Below are 12664 nucleotides of genomic sequence, written 5' to 3'. Positions count from 1 at the left end.
AGTTTTTATTGAACTTCCAAAAGTGAAGAGGATGTCTGGATACATTTTGCCAACACCCAACAGCCGGGAAGGAAACAGAACCGTGCAGCAGTCAAAGCTGCAAGATCCATTCCTCATGCTGCCCTCACAGGAGGAAGGTTGAGATGCTGGCTGGCTGGGGGACTGCTCCCTGGGTTGGGGTCGAATGGCAGTTGAGGAGGATCATTGGGGGCTGGAACAGCCGTGCTCCTTGGCCTCCCTGATGGGTTGTGACCTGCCTGAAAGGGAAACAGACACTTGTGTGGCAAGAGGTCTGGCCTCACGCAAGCCCCAGCCCAGTCTGCTACATCTTGGGACGGTGTCTATGGCTGGGGGGGCCAGCAGCAGCTCCATTGTTACAGATGTTTCTAGCACCCAGATGATGCATCCCTCCCCCCCCCCCCCGGTGAGAAAGCACTCCTCATCTGCTCCCATGGCTGCCTGCTGCTCTGATCCTGTGAGGGAGACAGTTGAGGAGATATGTGCCTGCCATCAACAGGGAGCTACGAAAGCAACTTCTTAGTCACCCAACCCATGGCCGTACCCTCCCCTGCCTGAGGAGAGAGCCCAACTTAGGGAGTTTGAATAGAGCCCCACACGGGCTGCTTGGGTGATGGTGGTTAGTCAGCCATTCTGGACTTATCTTTACTCCCATGTGTCAGTCCAAGGCATGCCCCAAATTTCACCAAGTTCCCCCTGTGCACTCTTGCCCCACCACCATGTGCACTCTCTCCTGCCTCATGCTCTAAGTCCCCATGGTAGGGGCTCTCAAGCAGAGCCTCTGGCCGCTTCCCCACTTACCTGGGGTCATGGCTGACCTGGCCGGAGATTATGCAGGGTGGGTAGGAGACTGATTGGCTACCAGAGAGGGGTATTGGCTTCCGCAAAGCACAAGTGGATTGGTCCCCACAGTAGTCTGCATCCTATGCTCCGCCGGGCCACTTGGTTGGGGCCAGGCAGGGGGGGTGGGGGGGCTTCCTGAACAATGGGTGCCTATGGGCTACACCCTGTTTTTGCGGCATAACTTTCTGCCACTGTTGCAGGCATGGTCAGGCCTGAGACAGCTTGGGGAGCCAACTAATTTGTGCCCTACCTCCCAGCCCACCTACCTGCGTGCTGGTACACCAAACTATACCTGCTGTGGAGTGGCGCTGCTGTCAAGTGCTGTCATGGGGTGTGGTTACACCAGTGTAAGTCCGGGATACACTGGTGTAACTCTTAGTTGGCTACCTGAGTGCTTTTGCACGCCCCCCTCTGGATTGCACTGTAAGTCAAGGTGTTTGAAGAAACATCCTTGGCAAATTTATGGAGAAACTATCGAAGAAGTCAGACAGTTTAAATATCTTGGTGTGATGTTTAATTATGACTTATCCTCAAACTCCCATATAAAATCTGTCATAAGAAAGACCCAAATGACAGTAAACATTCTCAAGAAAATCTTTTATACCAAAGATGATCAACGTATCCTGCTTTTGCTAAAATTATATAAAGCCATTCTTCTTCCCAAATTGCTCTACACTGCTCCATTCTGGGTCAAGGGACCACTGGATCTCCTTGATATGCTCCAGCAAACTTTCTTTTGTAAGATCCTTTCTCTTCCTCCCGGTGTGCCCTGGGTGTGGCTAGGACTCAGACTACCACAGATTTCAACAATAGCATGGTACTATGCTATCAAGTTCAGACTATCACTTCGTGAATTTAATGCTCTGGTTGGAAACTTGTCTTAGCCCAATTGATTCAAAGCTTGCTATATTAAACCTAAGCTTAAATTGTAGGGATTCACTGAAATAATCTTTGTTAACTGTACAAAACTGATTATTTAAAAAAAATTGAGCTATGCTAAAACTCAAAGCTGACCAGAAATGCTCCCCTATTTACTTTTACTTATCAGAAAATGTTTGAACTGGCTGAATATCTCTTTTATTTAACAGTTCCAAAATATTGAGGCTCTTTCATGTTACTTAAGTGCAATGTGTTACCTTCCACCAAGATGAAGGGCTGTTTTAGTAGAATTTCCCCTGAGAAATGTTATTGTACTTATTGAAAGGATCAAGTCAACTGAATTGGCCATATTGTTTTTAGCTGCCCCTATTATAATTCACTTCACAACCAATATATTACTCCTTGGACTGAATGTCAACAGAACATTTCTGAACAACAGAAACTAAAGATTTGACTATCAGGCAAGATAAAAAAGAGTACTTATGATCTGGCCATATCTATCTATGCAGTTATAAATTACTTATAAAATACTTTGACATATGGTTTGTAAGCTGTTAAGTTACAGAGAAAGGAAAGAAAACAGTGCAAACCAAAAAGCTGTCTAAGGCATGATATACTGTAAACAATGCAGAAACTGGATTATAAACATAGACAACAATGCAGTAAACACAAGATGATAAATAATACAATAAATATTGCAGTAGACTATTGCTTATATGACTCCCTTGTAAAAGTGTCCTCCTGAATTGTTCCATTATACCAGAATTCCAATCGCTTTCTAAATATGCCGTCTTGAACATTTCTGTTCTGCACATTCTGCAGAAGCCTTCCTGGCCTCTGAACACTGCATCTGGAACTGACATATCTGGGAATTATTCCCTCCCCCCCAAAAAACTTCACATTTATATTGATTGAAGTCTACATTGGGTTCCACCAAAAATACTTCTCCATGGGAACATTACAGCAAACTTCTTGAACTATATCTCTCCGTACTTAATAGTACAAAAGCAAATTCAGCATTTGGAATTGGTACTGTCATTTAAATAGTACATATCCTAATGTCATTATAGACATTTATGAAATGTCCATATTTAGTATGCAGTTCTAGCTGCCCATCTGAACAAACATGGGGCCTGAAAAGGTACCAGAAAGGATAATAAAAATGATCAAGGAAACAAAGCAATTTGTTTCAAAGAAAGACCTAATAAGTCAGAACTTTTCAGTAAATTGAGTGAAGGGGGAACATGATAAAGCTTTATAATGATATGTAGACAATGAAAAGTGAAAATTATTCTCATGTGAGGTCATCTGGTGAATCTGACAAGTAGTTTGTTTAGTTCAAAATAAAAAAAAGTTTTCATGCACTGTATATGTAACATGGAATTTAATGCTAAGCAATAAAAGAAAGAACAATTTAAATCACTGGGTGCATCCAACTACTTCATTCAATTCCTCTCCATTCTACAGATCCTATCCCTAATGGCTTTTGTACATACGGGCTCTATAATTCTTAGCATGCCCTTTTTGGGTGGTCAGACAGGACACCTTAACTTCCTTTTTCACCAGAGGAAAAGCTGGTTGGATCCAACCCAACATATTAAGTGTAGAAGAATTATCAGATGCAAACGAGCAATTATTTAAATTTCCCCTTCCAGGATAGATGGCATTGTAAGTGTTGGGGCCCAGTGGTGAGTTTAGCACAGAACTTTGGAGATCCAAACCTTTTCCTCTCTCTTCTGTTTCTACCTAGATAGGAGTTCTACCCTTCCACAAAACCACAAGAAAATGCTTTAAGGTGCTGTAACTGCCCCAAACTATGTACCCTTTTAGCTCCTTGTACTCCTTCTTTTGTAGAAGTGACTCACCAGTGTATCTCTTGGTGTGTCCCCAGGTCTCTGTGGCAACATTTGCTGTGTATGTAATGGTGGATGAGTCTCATGTCTTAGATGCACAGAAGGCCTTCACCTCTATCTCTCTCTTTAATGTGCTGCGCTTCCCCCTCACCATGCTGCCACTGGTGCTGTCCTCCCTGGTTCAGGTAAGCAGACATACCACAGATAACTGATACAGAAGGAGAGGGTTGCTGTGACCCAAGTACAGCTAAGAGTTGGTGGTCACACGCTCTTGGGTTCTGGGTTGTGCTCCATCAGGATTAGTCTGGAGGGCAGTGGTGTCCCTCAATAAGCCTTGGTGCACTCAAGCAACCCATACCTTATGTTGCCTCTATAATTCACAGGTCAACGTATCTACAGAGCGGCTTGAACAGTACCTGGGCAGTGATGACCTGGACACCTCTGCTGTATGGCATGACCCCAACCCTGGTAACTCAATTTTAGGGTTAGGGTCCGAGTCAGTAGAATTCTGGAGTGAATGCAAGAGGCTAGTGGAAGAGTGCAAGATGATGCTTGTCGTTTGTGTTGTCTGCTCTTGGTGATGATGCTGTTCTGCCATTTTTCCTCCAGGCTGTGCTGTGTATTTCTCTGACTCTTCCTTTGCCTGGGAACGGAACTCTGATGCCACCATTAGAGAGTGAGTTACACATGAGACCATGTACACTGAAGAGGGAAGAATTTGCAGGAAGAATTAATGGGAGGCATGTGATCCTTTGCTTTAAGAAAGGAGAGATGCAGGGCAGGGTGGTCTCTTTCCTATTTGGGAAGGAACTGTAGCTTAACATGCAGAAGGCCCCAGGTTCAGTCCCTAGCATGCATGGTCAAAGGATATCAGGTAGCAGGTGCTAGGAAAGATTTTTTCTCTATCTTAGACTTTGAAGAACTACTGTCAGTCAGGGATGGCAGTACTGCACTAGACGTAACAATGATCTGACTCATATGGCTGGAAAAATAAACCATAACTCTTGATCCAGGGGAACATGCTTGCATAGCTCTTCTGATCAGGGGGTGGCTTTCTCCTGGGCCCAGGGTCTAGTGACTTATTTCCGTTTACATCCTCCAGATTTGAATTGCCACTGTTCTGTTGAAGTTCATTGGGTGACTCTGGAACAGTCAATGCCTTTCAGTCTAATTTACCTCACTAGGTGATTGTGAAGATAAAAACCAAGGAAGGGAGAAGGATGTTGTAAATAGACATGGGCCCGATCAAAAAAAAAATTCCGATTCAAGCGTTCGTGGATCTGGGCTGCTGCTGAACGCAGGCCACCGATTCTAAATGATCAACTCTCGTTTCCGGTCTGCAGTCGGGAATCGGGGAGGCCAGCACCCAGGGCAACCGTAGTCAGGCTCTTGCGCGCGCATGCGCGCGCTCGCGCACTCCTGAGTTGCCCCCGCCCACGCAGCAAGCTGGCTGTCCCGGTGCGCTGCGGAGCTGGCGGCAGTGCGAGTGGCTCGGAGGCTGCCTGCGCCGTTCACCTGCCCCGCAAGACAAGGGGCGGCTGGCTTGCCCATGCGCCCCTTGTCCTGGGGAAAGGCGAATGGCGCAGGCGGCCTCCCAGCCACCCGCACTACCTTTTGCTTTTCCCCAGGACAAGGGGCGGCCGGCTTGCCCACGCGCCCCTTGTCCTGGGGAAAGGCAAACGGCGCAGGCGGCCTCCCAGCCACCCGCACTACCTTTTGCCTTTCCCCAGGACAAGGGGCGGCCGGCTTGCCCACGCGCCCCTTGTCCTGGGGAAAGGCAAACGGCGCAGGCTGCCTCCCAGCCTCCCGCGCTGCCTTTTGCCTTTCCTTTGTGCCCACCCCCTTTCCCCTCCCTCCCCTGGGTTGCTGCTCCGTGGTTGGAAGGAAGCCTGCTGGGCTTCCATTCGTGTTTTGAGGGCGACAGAAGGAGGGCAAACACAGCTCATTTCCCTAACTCTGTTGCCCCGGGAATAAATTACTAGTGCCAGAGTGTCTGCAATTCCGAACAGAAACTGACCCATCCAATCAAGTCCCGAACAAGCAAACTCCCGACCGCTGGATCGGTTGCCATGGACAGAACCGATTAGCTGAGTCACGATGGCGAAAATGCCAAAATCGGGGTTTTTTTGACATCGTAATTCAGATCGTGCCCATCTCTAGTTGTAAATGCTTTGGGGAGAATAGTGGAGTATAAATAAATACATATCTATCATAGGTCTGTGCTGCTGTAGTATAGTGGTTAAGTGGTAGGGCTGCAAATCAGCAATCTGCTGGTTCAAATCCCACTATTACCATGAGCTCAGTTAGTGACCCTGGATAAGCCAGTTGTCTCAGCCCCAGCTCTCCTGTTATGGGGATAATAATAATATTGACTTTCTTTACCACTCTAGGCACTCTGCTTTTATTATTACTATTATTATTACTTTTCCTTGCAGCATAACCCTGAAAATTCCACATGGGTGCTTGGTGGCCATAGTGGGCCCCGTGGGATCCGGAAAATCCTCTTTGTTATCAGCCATATTGGGTGAGATGGAGAACATCAAGGGGCATATCAATATTCAGGTGAGGAAAGACGAGTGGGGTAATGTGAGACAAGAAAGCAAGGATTCTGTGTGAAGTAGTGGAAATATGGAGGGAGTGCAGCCGTGTGTGTTGAAACAGAACTATAGAAAATCCACATGGTTAATACACATGTTATGTAAACAAAGAGTGCAATAAAGTTGTGAGCCATGCTCCTCCATTATGCAAAGTCTCTCTAGACTTGGTCCTTCATAGGCTCACCTTTCTTAATGTAATATAGAGAGTGTAAAACCTACTCAGATATCATGTGCCAGAGGGGCCTGGATAGCATTTTGAATCTTCAACTGGCTAGCTGATCAGCTGGAAGGTTTCCTTGGAAAACTTTTTAATAGCATTTCAGAGTGCCGATGTTGCCCTGTATATTTCACTGCCTTCCTACAGCTTGGCTTAGGTACCTTCATAAACTCTGTTCATACCTGGATGTGGATTTCTGCAGGGCTCTGTGGCATATGTGCCTCAGCAAGCATGGATTCAAAATGCCACGCTGAAGGATAACATCCTTTTTGGGTCACCCCTTGATGAAGTCCGCTACCAAGAGGTGTTAAAGGCATGTGCCCTCCTTCCAGACCTGCAGCTGCTTCCAGGAGGAGACCTCACAGAGATTGGGGAGAAGGTATTATCTTTGGGCTCAGTAGCAGAAGGGGCAGGTTGGTGATGTGGAATGGTGATACAAGTAGGACAAGGGGGCTGAATGGCCTTTTGATCACTGCAGCACGGCAATTTTTATGTAGGCAAACCTGTGACTCCTGTATGTGAATGGGAATATAGACTGTTCCTATAGTTTGATAAGTTTAGCAAACTTGCAAATAAGTCCAGAAGAGTTTTATTTGCCTGCCAGAAATACTAGCTAGCCCACATATAGCTGATTTTTGTTTTTTTACAGCATGCTAGCGGCCTGAAAGAAAATGTAGTTTGTTTGGACCATTAGCTATTAGCTGTAAGCAAATTTTGTGAATCTTCTGGCTCACAGATGTTTCTTCATCTGTTCATCTAGAGGTGATTTTTGTTTGCCTCCAGGTGACCAAAAAGTTAATATTTGCATGCCAGGTATAGATAACGTTTGGGTTGCGGAGGTTTCTGGAAAGTACCAGCTCATCTGTTTGGGGGCATCTTACTTTTCCAGATAAGAGGGTTGTCTGTTTTGTGTACCCTCAGTATTATTTTTTAAATTGTGTTTGGTTTGGTTTGCAATTTGATGTATAATTCTGGCTTGGCTCACTTCCTGAATTGATCTACTGTGCATGAGTTCTGAGTTCTTGTATTGTGCTTGGGATAGAGTTGTACTCGGGACTCCTTGAATCACAGAGAAGGCCCAGAAGTCCTAGCTTGGCTGCTTACTTCCTCAGGGCATTAACCTAAGTGGAGGCCAGAAACAACGTGTTAGCTTGGCTAGAGCTGTATACAACAATGCAGATGTCTACCTGCTGGATGATCCCCTCTCAGCTGTGGATTCACATGTAGGACGACACATTTTTGACAAAGTACTGGGACCAGATGGGCTGCTGCAGCATAAAGTGAGTTTTTGATTGCCCCATGGGCCTAGTTTTGTAGTGCTCTTATGAAAGGATTATTCATTGGGGAGAAAGTGGGTGTCAGGCTTTGGAAGTTGGATGAATAGAACTGATGTAAGCTGAGTTGGTTTTCTAGGGCCTGACTTCTAGGCATGAGAGGCCATTTGGTCGGGGGAAGGGAGACTGAGGGTTTCCAAAGCATATAGTGGTTGGATTCTGAAGAATGGGCTTAGGTTTGAAAAGTAGGTCCTAGGTAAAAGACAGACTGTCATGTGGGTGAGTATTCATTATAGGCCCTGCCTATTTAAAGGCAAAAGTCTGGGGGGGGTCTGGCTGGTATGGATGCCATCTTTATACAGTCCTCTGATATTAGTATACTGGTTTGTACCACAGACACGGATCCTAGTGACCCACAGCCTGAATTTCTTGGCACAAGTTGATGACATTGTGATGCTGGTGGCTGGAGCTGTGTCAGAACAGGGTTCTTATAGCACGTTACTGGCTAATGGTGGGGAATTTGCTCAGTTACTCAGCACATATGGGAACCAGCAAGAGAACATGCCTGAAGAGGAAGCCATAGGTAAGAGGCATCACTCTAAATGGGTTAAGGAACCTAGTCAAGATCACCTTGTACAATGCATCTTAGTCAAGTATGAGTCACATGTCAAAGCTTGATTCTGAACAGCAGAGACAAGTACCCATCTGTACGGTGACCTAATATGGTAGCCCTTAAGATTCACTCTTCCTGCAGTTCCCACCATCCTGATGTCTGATCATTCCATGTATTTGGCTTTTAGTGGGGATAGGTGAGGAGCTGGAACTAGATGGAGACCCTGAGCCTGGAGCTGAAGAGATGCCAGCTGATGTGGTGACCATGACCCAGAAGAGCGAAGCCAGTATCCAGCAGAAAAACTTCACCCGCAGGTCAGGGCCTTGCATGAACTCTGGCCAGACCCCATGGCTACTTTATCCTGAATTTACTTCCCTGCTCTCCTCCATCTCCATTCTGTTCCCTTTTAGTTTCACCAGTCCCATATATCCCTCCGCTGCTTTCTTTTAGATCATTCCTCTGCCTTCTCTACTTAGGCCCTGAGGTGGGGAGGGGGGGGAAGAACCCCACTATGAAGCTGGTATTAAAAGAAAGTTTTTATTTAAACATTTTGCAACCTCTCTTCCCTTGAAGTCTGTGAACAGATCCATCAGCCAATTGTTTCATCCTCTCCACACTCATCCTGTCAACATACTCATGTATTTGGAGGTCCCAGAACTATTTATTTATATTAGTGCATTTTTATCCTACTCTTTCTGCAGAAAGCTCAGGGCAGCATATGTGGTTCTCTCCTCTCCTCCATTTTATCCTTACAACAACCCTCTGAGAGCCAACTACATGAGACAAATTACATGGGTATGACACGTGAATGCACTTACACGTGTTTCCTCATTGCTTTCCTGTTCACTCAAACAATGTGGCTACACTGCACTCAATTCCATGCTCAGATTGGCACGTGTTTCTTCCCCATTCCTCCCAGATGAGCGACAGTATCCTATGATGCACCTTCTCTTCGCGCATGCTCAAACCTTCCTTTGCAGTTTTTCTGAGAGGGAGACTTGTTTATATAATTGGACATATAGGGAAAAAAACTCCGCTGGGTTTCTTGCGGGGGGGGGGGCACTGAAAACAGAGATTCCACACCTCTGCTAAGATCTTGCAGCTCGGCCTGCCAGGAAGGGGGGGAATCTATGCAAAGGAGGGTGGACAATCCTTGTCAGAAGCCACAGAAGCATTTCTTGCTGTCAACCAGAATCAACTCTTCCCTGCCTGTTTGTCCCCAGCCACCTCTGATCTCCATTATTATCTATGGGGAAAACTATGGGGGCTATCCTTGGGGATAGGGGTGGCATTTTGCAAAATAAATCTACAAAATTCTCAGGGAACCTACTGCTAACTGTCCTCTAAAGACCACCCCCCCCTCCAAAGTTTCAGGGAGATTGGATCTTGGGGAGCCATATTAAGCTCCCCCCAAAGAAGGTGCCATCAGCCACCCCATTTTTATTATTATGAAGAGAAAATGACAGGAACTGGGGAAATCCATTTATCATACCTTTCCTGGCGTTCAATCTCCCTGAAACTTGGGGGGTCTTTAAAGGACAGTGAAGAGTAGGTCTCCTGCAAATTTGGTGGATTTTGGACCTTGGGGAGGTCATTTTGAAGCCCCGCAAAGTAGGTGCCATCAGCCATCCTGTTTTTTACTAATGTGAAGAGAAAATGACAGGAACTGGAGAAACCCATTGATCATACCTTTCCCGGGGTTCAATATCCCCAAAACGTGGGATGTCTTTAGAGGACAGTGAGGAGTAAGTCTCCTGCAAATTTGGAGGATTTTGGACTTTGGGGAGGTCATTTTGGAGCCTCTCAAAGTAGGTGCCATCAGCCACACTGTTTTTTCAATTGTGAAGAAACACTGACAGGAACTGGGGAAACCCATGGATTATGCCTTTCCCAGGGTTGATTTTCCCTGAAACTTTGGGGGGGGGGGGGTCTTTAGGGGAAAGATAGGACTAGCTCCCCTGCAAATTTAGTGGATTTTTTTTGCAAAATGTCACCCCTATCCCCCCAGGGAATAATGGAGATTGAATGTGGCTGGGGGCATCTTCTTTTGGGGCCCTAAAATGCCCCCTCAAAGTCCAATCTTCATGAAACACGGGGAATCGTTAGAGAACAGCTAGACGTAGGTTCCCAGCAAATTTGGTAACATTCAGTCCCTAAAATGCCCCCCAAGACTCCTGGAAAGCCCCAAATTGCATTTCCTATTGGAAACAATGGCCAAATTTTACCCAATTTGCTCTGTATTGCCAAACTGAACTGGAGAATGAGTACCACCCCGCCCCCCACCCTGTCCTTTTTCAGGTTCATGTATCAGGCATGTTTCTGAAGTTTTGCTCAGAAGCTTAATTGCGTTGCCGTGATCTTTCTTCCCACCTCCTCCTCATCCCAACCGAAGATGCTGCATGAAGAGGAGGAGGAGGAAGTTAAGAGGGAAGGAGGGTGCAGGAAGGAGGAGTAGGGAGGCAGCAGCGTCAACTAGAAAATGGGAGAATTTAAAATGATGTGGGACAATGACATTGGAGATGGGGAACCAAAAACTGAATATGTGAAATGTTGTGCAACATCATTCAGCAGCAGAAAAGAAGGTGGGGTATTGTAATGCCAGGGCGAGAAAGGAAAGATTACAGAAACTATCCCTCACTGTTGTCTTCCTGTTCCAGCCTTAGCACCAGCAGCAACATGTCCCTTGTCAGGGCCAGTCAAAGAAAACTGCAGAGGTTGAAGTCCATGGAGGAAGTGAAGGGACAGCGGCTGATTGAAAAGGAGGCTGTGGAAACTGGCAAGGTGAGAGAGGGGTACCAAAGACACCCTTTTGGCTCATAACATGAGCACACATCACAGCAGGTCTCAGAAAAAGGGAGACTACAGGAGCCTTGTTGCATAGCTGAGTGGAGAATGCAGAAAATCCCCTTTACAGGAGGTGACCAGGAACTCATCATCCCATCAGCTCCAGGGAAGAAGGATAATAATGCTTCATCACCATGGCCTCCTTTAAAACTGGGCCTGATTGGTGATGCCCATGACAGCTTTCCAAGAAGCAGCTGTACTTAATACCATGTTAATGCGCTCAAGGACTATAGCATGGGCTGGGAATGTAATTACTATTGAATTATGGGAACTCACTATAAGGCAAATGGCTAATTACAAATTTCTGTCCTGCAGGTGAAGTTCTCTGTGTATCTGCAGTATTTGCAGGCTGTGGGCTGGGGATTCTCAACACTGGTCTTCATCGCCTACATAGGGCAATACGTAGCCTCAGTTGGTTCCAGCCTGTGGCTCAGTGACTGGACAGATGATGCTCTAAACCTGACCGAGACTTACTCAGCCGCCCAACGTGACATGCGTGTTGGAGTCTTTGGGGCACTCGGTGTGGGCCAAGGTATACTTCTGAAAAACAGAGCTGATCAAGAAATGTAGAGTGGGTAGGATCTGCTGCACCACCATCACAAGGACTGGAAGAGATTGTGTTAATAAACTGTAGTTGAAGGGATTATGTATGATTGCAGTCAGTGTAGATAGCTGATAGCTTTAGGCCCCATATTTCGACTATCATAATATAGAAATTTACACCCCAAAAGATGTTGAATATTCTGAACACGTGAAGTTGCCGATGGGTCAGTCAAGGTTGGCAACGTCTCCTCTGACGGGCAGCGGCTCTCCAGGGTCTCAGATCATGGTTTTTCCTGTGGCCTATCACCCAGATTCTATTAACTGTGGAGAGTAACAGGGTTTTTTGGGTTTTTTAATTTGTGTTCCTGTTTTTAAAACTCAATTTTCTTTAATGTTAAGCTATTTATTCTGTTACTATTACTTGCCGGCTTCTGGTAATAACTGAGCTACAGTGTTCTGCACCAACTGGAGAGTCTGAAGTTAACTTATGTATACTGCATTACGGTACTCAAATCTTGATATTACCATGGCATGGATCTATATGGCCAGATTGGCTGTGTTGAGGAAGGGGGCCATCTTCCAGGCTAGACTGAGGTTGTAGGAAACACTTTTTGCAGCTGCTTTAGCCAGTTAAGAGTCCAAAGGATTTGTGAGATCCCAGCATATTCTACTTGAATTCCCTGCCAGGATCCCCATACAAGTCAGGCCTTCATCAGTGTATGTATTTGTTCCAGCTATCTTTCTACTGGCCGGATCCTTTCTTGCTGCCCGTGGTGCTGTTCAGGCCTCTGGCACCCTGCACCAGGAGCTGCTCAGTAACATCCTCCGAGCGCCCATGAGTTTCTTTGACACAACGCCAACAGGCCGCATTGTGAATAGGTTTGCCAAGGTATGAGTTCATGCTTTGTAAAGCCTGCAAGCTCCCTGACAGTGCCAGGGACTTGACTTGGGGGAATGGATTAGTTTCTCATACAATACCATGC

General features: G+C 46.2%; 1 protein-coding gene across 2 annotated transcripts in view; it reads left to right on the top strand.

Moving 5' to 3' along the window:
* Positions 1-12664, top strand: part of ABCC2 (ATP binding cassette subfamily C member 2) — a 39881-nt gene that overhangs the window by 18349 nt on the left and 8868 nt on the right. For both annotated transcript variants that reach the window (XM_054982722.1, XM_054982721.1), the window contains exons 13-23: positions 3632-3778; positions 3977-4061; positions 4203-4269; positions 6029-6155; positions 6610-6786; positions 7520-7687; positions 8078-8264; positions 8482-8608; positions 10952-11075; positions 11454-11670; positions 12416-12570. In XM_054982722.1, the coding sequence (XP_054838697.1) occupies positions 3632-3778; positions 3977-4061; positions 4203-4269; positions 6029-6155; positions 6610-6786; positions 7520-7687; positions 8078-8264; positions 8482-8608; positions 10952-11075; positions 11454-11670; positions 12416-12570 (1581 nt within the window). The remainder of the gene's footprint in view (positions 1-3631; positions 3779-3976; positions 4062-4202; positions 4270-6028; positions 6156-6609; positions 6787-7519; positions 7688-8077; positions 8265-8481; positions 8609-10951; positions 11076-11453; positions 11671-12415; positions 12571-12664) is intronic.

This window comes from Eublepharis macularius, chromosome 6 (genome assembly GCF_028583425.1).
Source record: "Eublepharis macularius isolate TG4126 chromosome 6, MPM_Emac_v1.0, whole genome shotgun sequence".
In the NCBI taxonomy this organism is placed as follows: domain Eukaryota; kingdom Metazoa; phylum Chordata; class Lepidosauria; order Squamata; family Eublepharidae; genus Eublepharis; species Eublepharis macularius.
Note: the sequence above shows the minus strand (reverse complement) of the source record. Positions and strands in the feature narration are given on the sequence as shown.